This window comes from Schistocerca gregaria, chromosome 3 (genome assembly GCF_023897955.1).
Source record: "Schistocerca gregaria isolate iqSchGreg1 chromosome 3, iqSchGreg1.2, whole genome shotgun sequence".
NCBI classification, from domain to species: domain Eukaryota; kingdom Metazoa; phylum Arthropoda; class Insecta; order Orthoptera; family Acrididae; genus Schistocerca; species Schistocerca gregaria.
In genome coordinates this window covers 941,606,990-941,625,380 of record NC_064922.1, presented here as the reverse complement: position 1 = coordinate 941,625,380, position 18,391 = coordinate 941,606,990, and the positions used below count along the sequence as shown (strand labels likewise).

The window sequence follows — 18,391 nt, the reverse complement described above, 5'->3', positions numbered from 1 at the left end:
TCCCGGATGTGACCTGGTATCAAGACAAAGACGATCGATAGTCTGTCTCGATTAAAGTCAGAAAGGGGATATGAACCATCACGACCAGTGGTGGTCGAGGGCAGCACTGGTCGATAGCCTGATGACAAGGTTCCAGAGGCTTCAAATACTGCAGTTACTAGCATATTTGTTGTTCATTTCACTTCAGGTGATAATTTTAAACCTTTAAATTTATACTGTTGTTTCATAGTACATGAAATTATCACCTAATTTTAATTTAACGGTGTTAATACGCTATTAATATACACTGGTGAGGCTCGGTCGCTCAGTGGTTGAGAGCCATACTACTGACCCAAAGGGCATGGGTTTGGCACCTGGTCAGTCCTCCAATATTTATCTGATACTTTTCACTTTTGGGAGTGATTTGCACTTACAAAATACGCATAACTGCTCCGTGGTTCGAGGGTTCACATTGAGCTGTAGGTACCACTGTAGGTCACTGGGTAACTCAGTTGTTTGGCTGGAGGAAGGTAACAGGATATGTGAAAGTGGGTGTGACACATATATGCGCCCATGATTCGCTCGCTGTCACTGCGTTCGACAGATATATCTATCTACGGCATTCTGTGGCTTTTAGCTAATGGACTAATGGGAATGATGAGTTTCGTGCCGATACTTATAGACTGAGGTGATAAAAGTAATGGGCTTACCTCCTAAAATCGATTCGGACCTCCTTTTGCCCGGCATAGTGGAATATCTGGGCATGGATTCAACAAGTTGTTGGAAGTTCCCTGCAGAAATACTAAGCTATACTGCCTCCATAGACCTCCATAACTGCCAAAGGGTTACCGGTGAAGGATTCTGTGCACGAAGTGACCTCTCGATCTGGATGGCCATACCATTCGCTCAAACTGTCCAGAATCTTTTGCAAAGCAATCTCGAGCAATTGCGGTCTGGTGACACGACTCTTTGTCGTCTATAAAAATTCCGTCTTTGTTTTGGAACATGAAGTCCACGAATGGTTGCAGATGGTGTCCAAGTAGCATTCCCAGTGTTCGATTCAGTTGGATCAGCAGATTCTGTCCATTCCATGTAGACACAGCGCACACCATTATGGAGTCACGAGTAGCTTGTTGACGACTGCGTCCACGGCCTCATGGGGTCCGCGTCCCATTCAGACCCTGCCATCAGCTCTTACCAAGTGAAATCTGGACTCATCTGATCAGCCCACTGATTTCTGCAGTCATCTAGGGTCCTACCGATGATCTTGCGGGCCCTGCTGCCACAGTCCACTAACGTAAAATTTCGCCGCACTGTCCTGACAGATTCGTTCGTCGTACGTCCCACATTAATTTCTGTCGTCATTTGACGCACTGTTGCTTGTCTCTTAGCACTGACAACTCTATGCAAACGCCGCGGCTCTCGGTTGTTAAGTGAAGGCCGTCAGGCACTGCATTGTCCTCGGTGAGAGGTAACGCCTGATATTTGGTATTCTAGGCACATTCTTGGCACTGTGGACCTTGGAATATCGAATTCGGTAACGATTTCGGAAATGGAATGTCCCATGCATCTGGCTGTGACGAGTGATGGGATGGTGAGGCGCGGCGACTTGAGCGCACCGAGAATTCCTCGAGCCTCTCGCTCTCAAGCAATTCTCGAGAAGCTCACGAGAAACGGCTCGGCGGCGTGCGCCGCTGCGCGCCAGTTGGCTGCCACAACATACGCCGCGCCGCTGTTGTTTTATGAATTGAATGCCGCCGCTAGACAAACACGCTCGCTGCTCGCTGTGCTCGTAACTAGTATGTCTCGGGTTTCGTTCGAGTGAAGCTGTTATGCAAATCCATATGGACACGCGAAAGCGAACGTCATGGTGCTGGCAATACTTTACAGAGGATGGAGATAACGTTACTTGCAACATTTGTCGTAACAATCTCCGTAATGTATCAAAAAATACAACGGGCATGATTAGACATCTTAAACTGCACAATTTATCAAGCAATAAAACAGCGACGTCCGTGGATACAGAGGCTCATTCTTCCAATAGTGTGAGGCAGACAAAATATCCAGGTACGTACGGTACAAAAGGTGAATTCCGTGCAAAAGTTCGGATAGTGACCAAAGCGGTCCGCCACGCTTAAAAAAAATGATTTTTTAATCGTACTCCGATAATCTACAACATACCCCAAAATCAAACCTATACTATTCTAGCTTTTGTACGATACGATATGTAATTTTATTGGACTAGTTGTCGAGCATAACGTATCCCCTCGCAGAAGCACTGATCTAAATCTTACGTTTCTTTTCATAGAGGGAAGTAAACGGCAACAACAGCTAGATGAAGCACTAGTGGCAATAACAGACGATTTTCAACCGCTCTCAATCGTCGAGCACACTGGTTTTCGACGTTTTGTTTCACTGTTGGACCCACAATACTCGATACCAAATCGAAAAAACTTGCGCCTCATGATTGAGGACGATTACCATAAACAGAAAGAGGCTGTAAACTTGGCCGTGGAAGACTCTAGTTGTGTTTCTTTAACGACGGATATTTGGACCTCACTCAATAGTGAGGCATATATTGCTGTAACTGGTCATTTCATTAACATTAATTGGTGCCTGAAAGCCTTAGCTCTCGACACATTCCGTTTCCCGGAAAAGCATGCAGCGCTAAATATCAGTGAGGCGTTAGCTAACGTGATTTCAAACTGGAACATTGAAAACAAAATGGAACATTGAAAACAAAGTTGTATGCACCACAACTGACAACGCCAGTAACATGACTTATTCACAGTGGTAATATGGATATGAAACATGTGCCTTGTTTAGCACACACTATCAATTTAGTTGTGAAAAGTTCTTTGAACAGCAACAGTGAGCTCTGCGTAATGCGTGAAAAGGCCAGAAAAATTGTTAGCTATTTTAAAACAAGTTGCAATGTTAATGAAAAACTTCATGAGATCCAGGATCTAATGAAAAAACCTGTTCATAAATTGATTCAGGAATCTGAAACCCGATGGAACAGTACGTTCTATATGCTACAACGTCTAGTGGAGCAAAAGGAATGCATTGCAGCCTGTTTATCAACTTTGTATTCAGGTGTAGAGAACCTCACACCTGACGAGTGGCGAATTTTGAGCGAATGTTTGTGTGTACTGGAGCAATTTGAAGTGGTAACAAGAGAAATCTCAACTGAAAACTATACCTCTCTTTAGAAATCTGTTCCAATAATCAGACAGCTAATCCTAACCGTATGCAATGGGAAGTGGGCTACCACGACAGCGCAAGAGCTACAGCAACGTCTGCACAATTCACTAATTGCCTCGCTAGGCTTAATAGAAACAAAGTACACGCCGTTGCCACAGTTCCTTACCCAAGATTCAAAACGTTACCATTTACGAATCCCATTCATTCAAAACACGCCGTTGCAAGCCTAATTGCAGAGTGCAGAAATGTGGTAGAGACTGTACCATCTACTCATTCGGCTGCTAACGACACTAGCCACGAGTGCCATGTCGTACAAAACGCCAGTAGTTCTTTATGGGCTTCTTTCGATGAAGAGGTTTCCAATAAAAATCCAATGAAAAGCGGTTGTGATAGCATAGACCTGGAGATGCGCACGGATAATCCTCTACACTACTGGAAAAAGAAAATGAAAACAGTGACCCAGGTCTAGCTGTCGTGGCAAAAATATATCTTGCAATACCTGCAACTTTTGTTCCCAGTGAAAGAATATTTTCGAAAACAGGACTACTTATAAACGAACAAAGAAGCAGACTAAAAGGCCAATTGGTTAACAAAATCATATTTCTAAACAAAAACCGACGGCAATGTAGCAAAGGGATTTAAAAATGCCTTCTGCTGAACAACTTTTGTTTCCTTCCTTTCTTCAGTAAGTAAACGCATGTACGCAGATTCTGTATATAAAAGGCTATAGCACAACTCTTTCACGTTTAGGCATGCATACATGCAGAATGTACAAGGTAATTTATTTTGTAACAATAAAGCTTCTGTTTTATGCGAATTCTGTGCTTTGTTTTAAACAACAATTCTATGATTTTTTTATTATGAGACATATACTAATAGTTCAGTACACATTAATAACGGCAGTACAGTTGATATCAATCATAGAATTTCAAAGTTTTCCGAGCACGTACGTAGGACGAGTACGACTAAGTGCTTCGTGTACCGAAGGTTTGCGCAATTTCTCAGAGAGCGCAGCACTGTCAACTTCTCGAGCGTACCCGAGAAATTCTCGAGAAATTGCCTCCGCGTCGCGCGTTTCTCGAGCGCGATCATAGACCATCCCTAGCTGTAACTACTAATCCGCGTTCCACGTGTGTTAATTTCCGTTGTACGGCCATAATCCGTTTAATCCGTTCGGAAACCTTTTCACATGTATCACTCGAGTACAATTGACAGCTCCGGTGATGTACTGACCTTTCATACGTTGTGTACGTCATATTACTGCAATCTCTACATGGGCATATCGCTATCCCAATACTTTTCTCAAAATAGTTCAAATCGCTCTGAGCACTATGGGACTTAACATCTGAGGTCATTAGTCCCCTAGAACTTAGAACTACTTAAACCTAAGGACATCACACACATCCATGCCGGAGGCAGGATTCGAACCTGCGACCGCAGCGGTCCCGCGGTTCCAGACTGTAGCGCCTAGAACCGGTCAGCGACAGCGGCTGACAATACTTTTGTCACCTTAGTGTAACGCTATTCGTTAATGACAAAAGATAAAGACGAACGAGAAGTAGAGAGATAACCCATCACGGGTTGAACCTACAGTGATGAGCCACAGTTACGACCACCACCCACCACGAGATTGAATGCTGTCTTGTGGCGATGCCGACACTAGAAGCTGTAACGAGAGCACAAAGGAACTTCAGAAAATAAATTACGCATGTCGCCTCACAATAAGTCCATTGTGCAACAAGAGTGTCACACATAGTCGGTAGAGCCGCGTTGGATAGCCGCGTGGTCTTAGGCGCCTTGCCACGGTTCGCGCGTCTTCCCCCATCGGAGGTTCGAGTCCTCTCTCGGGCATGGATGTGTGTGTTTATCACTGTATAAGTGTACATGTTTGTGTGTGGGTGTGCAGGCGCTTTATTACGGGATAATTATATATTTTTATTTTTATAATGATGTTTTATGATTTTGGTTGGGGTATCTTTAAATATTGTGGGCTAGCATGAGACTTTTTGTTAACTTACACCGCGATAACACTCGTACGGACATCAGCTGCACCGAAGTACGTACGATATAATATTTTTTAAACACAACGCGCAACTCACCGCCTTCTAATAAATAGTTTGCGTGAGCGTTGTTATTTAGAAAAGAAAATTTGCGTATTCTTACGCAAACTGTAATTATTAACATGGGTCTCAGGGGCTACTGGTTATTTATATACCAAACTACACAAAGATTAACTGAGATATTGCGGAATGGAATGATTTTCAATATTTCTTGTTCATTATTTGAAAGGCGAAACAGGAGAGAATCTCATCTACCGTTAGGCGGTCAAAATGAAACATACTGAACTCATTCAGTGCTGTGAATTTTAGTAAATGAAATCTATCACTACTGTCTTTAACTTTGAAATTAATGAAAGATCAAAATTAAGAAATCTCTCGCATCTACATTTAATAACATCAATCGTCAGCGTAATGGCGGACTAAATCCTGCTAGGGGAGATGAGCTCCCTGCACTACGAAGTTCTGTAAAAATGTTGTTAATTATAGTCAATGGTTGCGCTCATGAGAGGTGACAACTAAGTCAATAATACACACTTTCTAATAAATATTTCTATTCTATTTTTCAAAAATACAGATAAAACGTACCTTAATTATCAAACAGCACTACAATGGCGGTCTACCGCTAGACGAAACAAAACAGGAGAGCTGGTTTAATCAAAGCATTGTCTCTGATCTTCATGGCCTATATTACACAGAGATTATACTAAAAAACTGTATTTTGTTAATGACATCGATATTTGTGTTTTGATAATTATAACTTACGTTCTTTACTATTTGTTATACATCGCGCAGACATACTTAGTCTTTAGATAATTTCTGTTTCACTCGTCTCATAACAAAAACTTCTTTTCCCTTTCTCCAAATGTCCATTCATAAAGCGTACCGTCACATGTTGTCCTTAGCATAAGTTAGTTTGAGTTAGATTAAGTAGAGGGTAAGCCTAGGGTCCGATGACCTCATTGTCAGTTGAGAGTTTCGGGTTTCCTGTACACAGAGTTGTGCTGCAGTATGGATAACCGATGCATCACAGTGTACGATGGAACTGAAGCGACATCTAGAAATGTACTCCAAAGTACAAGTACAAGGAAGAGAACGAATCTTGTGCACAAAAGGCCTAAATTGCATACAGATTCACTGTGAAATTCTGGCGCTATATGGACCACAAGCAATGTCTCGCCCAGCAGCAAGGAAATGTCGCAAAAGATTTGACCAATGCCGCGCAGACATGAGCGATGCTGACCGAGAAGTCCATATCTTTCCATCTTTTCAGCAAGCTGAAAAGACTTCTGGGGGGGGGGGGGGGGCAGATTTTTCAACTGATAGAACTTTCACATAGTGATTCCTGAATGACTGCAGGACCAAGGAGAGGATTTTTATGGTCAAGTAACAGAACGATTGGTAAAATGTTCCGACGGTTGTGTGCAGAGATTTGGTGACTGTGGCAAAATATTGTCATTTATCTGAGTCACTTCGAAGTGTAGTGCAGCATTCAAAGAAAGCTCTTTGACCTTCGGAAATAATGCGTAACTTACGTTTTCGAGTCCCCTCGTACATACACTGACTTGAAAGAAGTCGTGGGCGTACGTTATGTACACATACAGATGGCGGTAGTATCGCATAGACTAGGTATAAAAGGTCAAAGCATAGACGAAACTGTCATTTGTACAGGGATGATAGTTGGAAAAATTATCCGCTATAATTATGGCTGCACGAGGGGACTGACAGACTTTAAACGCGGAATGGTAGTTGGAAATAGACGCATGGGTCATTCCATTATGGAAATCGTTAGGGATTACAATATTCCGAGATACACACCGCCAAGAGTGCGCCGGGAATGCCAAATTTCAGGCATTACCTCTCACCGAGGACAACGCAGTGGCCGACGGCCTTCACTTAACGACTGAGAGCAGCGGTGTTTGCGTAGAGCTGTCAATGCTAACAGACAAGCAACACTGCGCGAAATAATCGCAGAGATTAATGTGGGACGTACGACGAGCGCAACCGTTGAGACAGTGCGATGAAATTTGGCGTTAATGGGTCAAGATAGCAGACGATTGACGCGAGTGCCTTTGTTAGCATCACGACATCGCCTTCAGCGGCTCTCATGGGGTGGTGACATTATCGGTTGGACCGTAGGCGACTGGGAAACCTTGGCCTGGTGAGATGAGTCCTGATCTCAGGTGGTAAATGGTGATGTTAGGGTCGAGGGTGAGCACACCCAAAGAAGCCATGCACCCAACTTGTCAACAATTCACTTTCCAAGATGGTGGTGGCTTCATATTTGTATGAGTTGTGTGTACATGGAATGGACTGTGTCCTCTGAACCAACTGAACCAGCCATTGACTGGATATGGTTGTCTTCAGCTTCTTGGAGACTATTTGCAGCCTTTCATGTACTTCACGTTCCGAAACAACGATGGAATTTTTACAGATCAGAATGCGCCATGTGACTGGGCCACAATTGTTCTCGATTGGTTTGAAGAACATTGGAGACAATTCGAGCGAGTTCTCCACCCAGATCGCCGGACATGAACCCCATGGAACTTTTATGGGACATAATCGTAAGGTCAGTTTGTGCACAAAATCCTGCACCGGCAACACTTTCGCAGTTATGGATATATATAGTGGCAGCATGGCTCAGTATTTCTACAGTTGATTTCCAACGACTTTTTGAGTCAATACCACGTCGAGTGCTGCGCTCCACTGGGGAAAAGCATGTCTGACATGATGTTAGGAGGGATCCCACGACACTTGTCACCATAGTGTAAGCGGGGCGCAATTAGGGAAAGCCACTGAGGTACGTGGGTCAGGAAAGTGCAGACTGTTATGACACTACACCTCGGAACGAGCATCCTGAAAACGGTCTAGCTGGTGAGCTGTTCACGTGCTACTGTCGTATCTACGGAAAATGGATGAATGACCGTAGAACTATGAGTAGATGACAAGGTTTCGAATGTCCATAACGTATCACAGAACAAGGAGGTCTGAAGCTTGTGTCTACAGCTTGTGGTCTCGCAGTCGCGTTCTCGCTTCCCGACCACAGGGTCCCGGGTTCGATTCCTGGCAGGGTCAGGAATTTCCACCTCCCTCGAGATGACTGAGTGTTGTATTTTCCTCATCATTTCATTCTCATTCATGAAAACGGCGAGATTGGGCGGAGCAAAGGTTGGGAATTTGTACAGGCGCAGTTGAGCGCCCCACAAACCAAAGATCATCATCATCAGAATCTTGCACATGAAAAAGAATGGGCAGCGATCTGCGGGAGATCTGAAGACAGAGTACAATGGTGGTGCAGACACAAGCTTTTGGAGCATACCATGTAGCACACATTGTTGAACATGGATTCTCTGTAGTAGGTGATCTCTATGTGCTCCCAAGTTACTCCACCAACATCCTCAACACACTGTCCCATGGATGCAGGCTGGTGGAGGCAGTATTATGCTAAAGTGGACACTGATCTGGGTTTTCATGGGTCCTATGGCACTGTCGAAGGTATCATGACAGATGTGCGTTGCATGTTTAGTGCTGTGGACCACCTATATCCCTTCACACTTGCCACCCACAATCGCTGATGTATGCGCTCCAAAGGGAAATCAAGATACTATTAAACAGCTGGTCATAATGCTTTGGCCCATTAGTGCAATTACAGGTATAAGCTTCACTGGGTATTCTGTGTATTTTCGTTGAAATGAAATGTGCGTATAGCACTGTAGGCCGGAAGTCCCATTCTGGGAAGTTCGGTCACCAGCTGCAAGTATTTGTTTTTATTCGACGCCACTTCCGCGACTTGCGCATCGAAGATGATGAAATAATTTTGAGGGCAACCCACGCGCACCCAGTGTCCGGTGGAGAATCCCCGACCTACTTTATGAAACAGGTCGCATGCCTCATCACCTGAACCATTTCAGCTCTTCTTCATTTACGTTTCGAATCGTGCATGGCGTTTTGTAACTACATTTAACACATTCAGCACTGAAAACTGTGCCCTTCGACAGCGTAGATGAACTGGCTATTATATTGTAAATTTAAAGAATAATTACACATTAATGAAGCATCTCAGAGGTACATATATATACACCATTTAAACCCCATACATTACAGTTTAGGAAATACGCTTGGTTTTATATTTTATCTTTACCATCCTAAATAACTATTTGTGCAGATGCAAATTACAAAATGTTTCAAGCAAATGTTCTTTACCCATCAGGGAGACATCAATCAGCATGATTGCCTTTGTTGTAGCTTCGTTTTTTACAAAGATATGCACAGTGATATAACTTTTTTAAATGGTACCCTGTATTTTTATTCGGTAATTCATTTCGCCTCCTAAAGACCTGTTCAAAAATATACCACAGTGTACCATTCACTGAAACACAACGATATAAATTACATAACACAACATTGACTTTGAGCCCGAGATCACAAACTCGTCTACTTGCTGGAGTTGTTAGAAAAAAACGAAAACCAAGTAAAAACATAACACGAAATTCACTTTGACTCTCCTGTAATATGTCCAGGAGTAGAACATTCAAAGGCGCTCAAAGTGGTGAACCTGGTTTCTTTCGTTATCCACTTGCCAGTCTCTCTCTTTCCTTTGTCAAAGGAAACTTCACTGATGCGCGTGGCGTTTCCTTTGTTGTTCTGGAAGATGACGACCAAAATTTCTTTCTACACTGGTGGCTGGTGTTGCTTCCAATGATCGAATGTCTGTTCATGCAGCTGACAAGTGTATGCTAACTCCGTTTTACAAATTCCACTAGAGATATCTTCTGCTCGGTAACATCCTTGTACAAAATAAAACCATTCATTCACAGCAGACATTAAAAAAAACGTGAAAGAAAAGATTCTTCACCACTTCATTATTTTTCTTGCGAATGGGCGGCAGCTGTGAAGCTGAATGACACAGTCTACACTAGTCCACGTTAGATTATGATAACTGAACCGTGATTTATTTTCAAAGAATATTCTTAAGAATTTATTTTATTTACTAGCGATTCATCAAGAATATTAACACATTTAATCACACTATGTAAGCATGGAAGTAGTTGCCAGGGAGTAACTGATGAAATCATAACCAAATTCCTTTTAACAAACGGGAATTTTACTCACCTCAATAGTGCCTAAAAGCATTTTTTAAAAGAAACAGATTTAAAATTATAATCAGAAAGCACCCTGTAAATGTCAAAGTTACAGTTTATTCAGAGGCAGAAAGAAACAAGTTTTGACTGTATGAGCTTTCGGGCAGAGAACCTTGCTTCACCTTTTGACACGGTCGTAGTTACGACCGCTCACAAGAGCCTCTGAAAGACTACACTGGTGTAAATCTGCAACACACCAGATAACTTTAAACTAAGAGTTTTAGCAATTTACACAAGCACACAAACTATGCCCCCCCCCCCGTAGGAGGGATGGAAATGGTACAAAACACTATCAGTTAAAATATTAGCCTTGCCACCAAAGGTGCAACTTGATTTTAACTTCTAAGAAAAGTCTTACAGTGAAAGAGTGGCAACTTTATATACTAAGATGATCATTTAAATAAAAGCCCATAAAATGCAATCTTATGTAAAATTCTACAAGGTTGACCAAACAATAGTTAAGATGCTCTACAGTACACAGATACTGCCTCTCAAGGTCACAGGCAATAATATCAAAGTTTCCAAAGATCAAAACATATTTCAGGTATTAGGCTGTTACACTCCAAGCAATAAATTTGTTAACACACCAAACATGACAAACATGACAGAGGCAGCTACTAATGTATGGTAAATTGATAGGGAGATTACCAAACAACCCAAACCGCAGGTTGCTCTAACCCACCCCTACTCCACAAGGGAAAAAAGAACCACCCAATTTATAAACAACTACCTTCCCTGCAGGTGGGCAAACGGAGAACAATGGTCGAACGACTCCAAAGCAAAACGGCTGGTGACCTCACCAAGAAAACACGTAGAATGTAACAAGAGTAAAGCAAACAACGTATCACCAATCACTTAACTTCTCAATAAACTGCGATTTCTCGAGAAGACCTGGCGCAGCACCCCCAAATCGCTCTTCCAAACCGTCCGCTGTCAGCCACTTCTACGGACGCAGGAAGGCGCGCCAATCTCTCGTCTCTCACGGCGTCGCAGCTCTTACCAGCCAGACTGATGTCATGGGTTGACTCCTGTTGCTCTACATCTACATCCATACTCCGCAAGCCACCTGACGGTGTGTGGCGGAGGGTACCCTGAGTACCTCTATCGGTTCTCCCTTCTATTCCAGCCTCGTATTGTACGTGGAAAGAAGGATTGTCGGTATGCTTCTGTGTGGGCTCTAATCTCTCTGATTTTATCCTCATGGTCTCTTCGCGAGACATACGTAGGAGGGAGCAATATACTGCTTGACTCTTCGGTGAAGGTATGTTCTCGAAACTTTAACAAAAGCCAGTACCGAGCTACTGAGCGTCTCTCCTGCTGAGTCTTCCAATGGAGTTTATCTATCATCTCCGTAACGCTTTCGCAATTACTAAATGATCCTGTAACGAAGCGCGCTGCTCTCCGTTGGATCTTCTCTATCTCTTCTATCAACCCTACCTGGTGTGGATCCCACACTGCTGAGCAGTATTCAAGCATTGGGCGAACAAGCGTACTGTAACCTACTTCCTTTGTTGTCGGATTGCATTTCCTTAGGATTCTTCCAATGAATCTCAGTCTGGCATCTGCTTTACCGACGATCAACTTTATATGATCATTCCATTTTAAATCACTCCTAATGCGTACTCCCAGATAATTTATGGAATTAACTGCTTCCAGTTGCTGACCTGCTATTTTGTAGCTAAATGATAAGGGACCTATCTTTCTATGTATTCGCATCACATTACACTTGTCTACATTGAGATTCAATTGCCATTCCGTGCACCATGCGTCAATTCGCTGCAGATCCTTCTGCATTTCAGTACAATTTTCCATTGTTGCAACCTCTCGATACACCACAGCATCATCTGCAAAAAGCCTCAGTGAACTTCCGATGTCATCCACCAGGTCATTTATGTATATTGTGAATAGCAACGGTCCTATGACACTCCCCTGCGGCACACCTGAAATCACTCTTACTTCGGAAGACTTCTCTCAATTGAGAATGACATACTGCGTTCTGTTATCTAGGAACTCCTCAATCCAATCACACAATTGATCTGATAGTCCGTATGCTCTTACTTTGTTCATTAAACGACTGTGGGGAACTGTGTCAAACGCCTTACGGAAGTCAAGAAACACGGCTCTCGTGTCGACCGCGAAGTCACTGCCCCTTGCTATACTTCGCGGCCCACTGGACTCATGTGGCGACCTCACATGCGCCGGCGCTCAAGACGGACAAGTCATCTTTCGTCTCAGTGCGCGACCGACCAACCGATCGATCCAACCGCCAATGACCATTGCTTGAGCAAACTCGAGCAGCCTGGTGGCCTAACACACGGACTCAGATTCAGGAACTGAGCCCCAACCAGGCGACTACTCTCTAAGTTCTGTTACTGGTGGAGTGGAAAGAATCGTTTTGACAGCTTTAAAGGTTCATCCGAACGGCAGACATACTAACACGCCGAACGACAGACCGACACTAATTGCCTAATAAATGCGGACGAGAGACAGACTAGCAAGCTGAGGACGAGAGACTGACACAGGCTGCCCGACTGGCGAGCTCATATCGCCCCTTAAATGCACATGAACAGGCCACCTTTCCCCTTTCCCACCAGAGGGAAACACCAAAGCTGCGATTGCCACAGCGGCGCCACCGCCAGAAATGGAGGGTGACTGCTTCACACTACGCGCTGCGGCGCGCTCTTCAAACAGCAAACAGCACGGCTCAATAATTTTTGGCTCTATTGTTCTTTTGAACATAAAGACATCTCTTTGGTGGTTGCCTGATGTTTTGTGGAGGGCCAATGTATATCATGTTGTTTTTCCACTTGAACCTGGAATATACGCTTTGTTTTATTTTTTAAAAAAAGGAAAAAAAGAGCTTTAACTTCCTAGCTTGGAAGCTGGCTGGCAGGCCCTTTCTGTTCTTCATGAGAGTTCCCACAGGTAATATCCTCTGATGTTCCTACAATGTGGGCGAGCAGTTCTAGGCGCTTCAGACTGGAACCGCACGACCACAACAGTCGCAGGTTCGAATCCTGCCTCGGGCATGGATGTGTGTGATGTCCTTAGGTTTAAGTAGTTCTAAGTTCTACGAGACTGGTGACCTTAGATGTTAAGTCCCATAGAGCTCAGAGCCATTTGAACCATCTGAACCTACAATGTGTTCAGTAAAGGCACACCTGTAAATCGAATCCTGCTGCATCTAGCGGACAAAATATGAACTGCTACGGCTATCCTACAGTCGAAAGTTGCATAGTATATGGGGAAACAGATATCCGCAAATGGAAAAGCTGTGCTGTACAGGATAAGGGCGCCGCCCACACGGCCGATACACGGGCATAGTGCCGAAAGTGTTAACAGTCACTTGTAATCCATCTAACGTCACAGTTACTCCAGTTTTTGCTCTTTTCTGTCCCAAACACAAAGTTCATCAACAAATAAATGGAATATTTTGTTTAATAAGTGTCAGCACATGATCTGCTAGCTGCATTGCACAGCACCTCGACATGCAGGCTGAGCTGACTCTTGCTGACGCCAGGTACGGCCGGCGCCCCCAGCAGCTGCTGTGCCTGTCAGCCCACGTGGTCAGCAGAGTGCTGGTCGTGCTGTCTCCACACGTGCTGGCCCTCTTCATCCTGGCAGAATCCCTCGTGTCAGCTGCGGCTGGGCCTATGATAGAATCTGTCTTGTCTGTTGGTAAGTGGCAAAAAGACAGATCCAACTTTCACAACAATCTCAGCAACAAGCCAATGCAATGCAATAATAAACCAGAATTGTAGAATGTGAGATCCACCAGTTATGCAAAAGACCGCTTTTTCTCAGTGCCGAAACATTTTTCAGCACCACTGTGCCATCATCAGTGGGTTTCCGTTTTATCTATTCTGCAATGTGAACGTTTTTACTAAATGGTTGCAAAATTATGTGCATATTTAGTTCAAACAATAGTTCGTTTCTTTTTGTTAATACCTTGGTGTGCGTGATTTTTTAGGACCACTTGTGTATTATTTATTACATCTTGCTTGTCATCTGCAACCAAACGATGTTGATGAGAAATTTTGTTTGGTTGCAGATGCCAAGCAACATGTAATAAATAATACACAAATGGTCCTGAAAAACCACGCACACCAAGTGTGAAGGTGATTAAATTAGGAAATCAGACACTTATAATAGTAGATAAGTTTTGCTATGGGGGGAGCAAAATAACTGATGATGGTCGAAGTAGAGAGGATATAAAATGTAGATTGGCGATGGCAAGGAAAGCCTCCTTGAAAAAGAGAAATTTGTTAACATTGAGTATAGATTTAAGTATCAGTAAGTCGTTTCTGAAAGTATTTCTATGGAGTGAAGTTGTGTATGGAATTGAAACATGGACGATAACTAGCTTAGACAAGAAGAGAATAGAAGCTTTCAAAATAATGTGCTACAGAAGAATGCTGAAGATTAGATGGGTACATCGTGTAACTAATGAGGAGGTACTGAATAGTATTGGGGAGAAGAGCAATTTGTGGCACAACTTGACTAGAAAAAGGGATAGGTTTATAGGACATGTTCTGAGGCATCAAGGGACCACCAATTTAGTATTGTAGGGTAGTGTGCAAGGTTCAAAGTTGTAGAGGGAGACCAAGAAGGATGTAGGTTGCAGAAGCTACTTGGAGATTAAGAAGCTTGCGGAGGATAGAGTAGCATGGAGGGCTGGATCAAACCAGTTTCTGGGCTGGTGACAACAACAGCAACAACAACAACAACAACATTATTCGTACTACAGTCCCTAGGCTTAACAAACACTGCTCGTTTACAGTTTTAGGCTTTCATTAAAAGTTATTTATTGAGGAACCATACATAGTGCTATGGTGTCTGTCCTGCAAGAATCTCCTCCGAAACTTTTTTGAAGTGAAGTCTGTGTTATATTGAAAGCATTTGAGGATGATTTCTCGTGTTTCAGGTTTGGAGCTAACTGATATCAAGCACCGCACTGCAGTCAACCGCTATGCCTGCTGCAGCATGGCCGTTGGAATGATGCTTGCTGGTCTGGTGCCTTGGGCGCTGCCCAATTGGAACTATTCCCTCTCGTTTGCTGCCCTCAGTTGTTTTATACTATTCTTCTTCTTCAGGTAATATACACAAAATAAACGATACATGGCGATGTGTAAAGATGCAATGAACATTAAAATTTTATGATTTTGAGATGAATGAACAAAGGATGACGAACATGTACAGCTTGTGTTTAGTCAGCGTGTCCAAGAACAGAAGTTCACCACAGATTATTTTTGAGAGAGTAGCATGTACAGTAGAAAGGTGTGATGTGAAGCACATAGCGAGCTACGTAGAGCTTTCGAGTGTCTCATATCACTGCACCGTCGAGTGGTCCGTTGTTGTGTGTGTGTGTGTGTGTGTGTCGTGGGACATTGCTCGCAATTAATCAAGAGCAGGGGCTGAAGATCTGTTGGTGTTCGGTATTACCAGACTGCTCCTACGTACGTCATCAGCCTTATAATGAGAGTGACACACATGTACTAGCCATGCTGCCATTCTGTGCACTTTGGCAGTTGAGCATTGGGTAGGAGGAATTATAAAAGTCTGACTTAAACTCTAGTTTCAATTTCCTCCAGTCCAACTTAACGCCAAGGTAGCTAATTCTCACAGAGAAATGTTTGTGTAATGTGATTTATCTACACTGTTTGTGGTTATGCATGTGTGTGTTTGTGTGGGTGTGTGTGTGTGTGTGTGTGTGTGTGTGTGTGTGTGTGTGTGTGCGCTTGCATGTGGGAGGGGAGAGGATGCAGTCTGCTTGTAAACAGAATTAACTTACTCTTACTAAACTCACCGTTTCTCCAACCAATGCTGAAGATTAGATGGGTAGATCGTGTAACTAATGAGGAGGTACTGAATAGAATTGGGGAGAAGAGCAATTTGTGGCAAAACTTGACTAGGAGACACTTTTCGATCCTGTCCTTAAGATGAGATGATGTTTGGTAATTTCCAGTACTGTGCCAGGGTAGGTTTGTCAATGGTGTGGATGGCTGCCATCACATTGTTGTGGAGGCTTAACGCGTGGAACTCCAGTATATTGCCATGAGGTGCTCCCTCCTGTTTACCATGTAATGTTGATTGTTTACGCCTAATCTCTTGAAGCCCCTGTGAGTGAGTGACACAAATGACCCTGTGCGGAATTCTAGCGAGCTTGTAAATGAAGCTCTTATGGCTAATACGTTCGGCGGTCAAGGAAAACAGTGCCTCTGCTTCTTTATTATTATTGTCGCCTGTTGTGCGGAGAAATCGTGTTGTGGCGAGGTGATTCTGGAATTGGAGCTTGTCTGGGCTCAGGTTACTGATGCAGTGCCAGTGAGAAGTTTCTGAATTATTTACTCAACAACACTACTGAAAGAGCTCAGTGGGATGATGAGGCTGTAAGTTTGTGGGATGGCGTCGTCTTTCCCTGACTTACTGAATATCAGGACCTTGCCCAGTTTCCAACGTGCAAGGAAATACCAATGTTTGAGGACAGCATTCTTGATGTTTGTAAAATATTATAATGATGTACTTACGAGCTGGGTTTGAATTCCATCTAGACCAATTTATTTCCTAGGATGGATTACTTGATAGCTACCATGATACACCTTGTTTTACGATACCGTATGTTGGCGAGCCTTGAACATCATATTCCTTGCACATATATCTGGCTACAGTATGTATAATCTTTCTTTGTTAGCTGATACTTTCCGAGAATAATTTTATTACTGTTAGACTAGTTTTACAATTTGTACAATAACATAATGAAAAAAGAATTAGAGTAGTGTTTTCTTTTTGGTACTACAGTGTTGTGTTTTATAATTAATCCCAGACATGTTGTTCAACTTCAAAACATTCATTAAATTGATAATTTGTAGTCTTTGATTTAGTCTGCTCTGATGTACAACCGTTTCCGTTCTTTAAATAAAATTTATACTGTTTGAACCTTTGTCAATATTTTATGCTTCAGGTACTACCATAATATGCAGACGATCAGCCCTATCTTATTCTCTTTGGCGTTATGTATCTCTTAACTTATAAAAACACTCTGATTTCACTTTTTGCGTTTTATTTTTCTCAAAGACAAAAACGGGATATTTGGTGAAATACGTTGGTCATATAATTTAACTTCTTCACTTTTGGAAGATAAAATATTTATTTTTAGATTTTGCAGTATATAAACTCAGTAACAACATTCTGCTTTCGTGATGCACTACAAACACTACAAACAAGCTTTTGGGACGAAATATAAACGGTAACTGAATATTGTAAAAGGTTATTGGATGGGGAATTCAGTTTTATGAAGAGACATTTGGAGTTTTGTTTTACCAAGAAATGTTTCAACATTTTTTTGTGCTATCTTCAGTCCATTACTTTATTTTCCTTCTTACATGAAGCTATTGAATGTTTATGCTGCTACACACTCTACAACTTTGTATGGCGGCGAAAATACTGAACAAGTTCGAAAAATCGCAGAAAATTCCTGTGAAATGACAGAAGTGGTAGAAATCAGCATGTTACCACACCACAAACAAAGGGGACAAAAACATCAAAGCCATGACAAGTTGCAGATTGTGTAGCAGAGTCACCGCTACCAACATTAACATTCAATAGCTTCATGTGAGAAAGGAAATAAAGTAATCCGCTGAAGATAGCACAAAAAGTGGTGAAACATGTCTGGGTAAAACAAAAGAGGAATTCGTCATCCAACTTTCTTAGCAAGCATGGGAATAAGAAGAACTGCAACACCAAAAGGTGATCGTACAAGTTCAATTCATACAACTTTTTCTTATCTTTCTTTTTACATTTACATTAATAGTGGTCGAAAATGGTGTCTTCTAGCAGTCGCTGGTCTTCGGTAAATATGGTCGCTCTGGTTCCTGTCCTTTCAACATAAAACATAAAATTTAAACATTTTGTACTTATTCCACAAATTGTAATGGGTAAAAACCCCTTAATTGTAATTTAAAAGAAATATTTATGTTACAGACAGCAGTGTGACCGAAATGCACTCGCACT

General features: G+C 42.6%; 1 protein-coding gene across 1 annotated transcript in view; it reads left to right on the top strand.

Annotated features, from left to right (window-relative positions):
- The window catches only part of LOC126355857 (solute carrier family 22 member 7-like), a 114,881-nt gene that overhangs the window by 53,052 nt on the left and 43,438 nt on the right, over window positions 1-18,391 (top strand). The window contains exons 5-6 of the mRNA XM_050006345.1: window positions 13,902-14,059; window positions 15,306-15,474. Of these exons, the coding sequence (XP_049862302.1) occupies window positions 13,902-14,059; window positions 15,306-15,474 (327 nt within the window). The remainder of the gene's footprint in view (window positions 1-13,901; window positions 14,060-15,305; window positions 15,475-18,391) is intronic.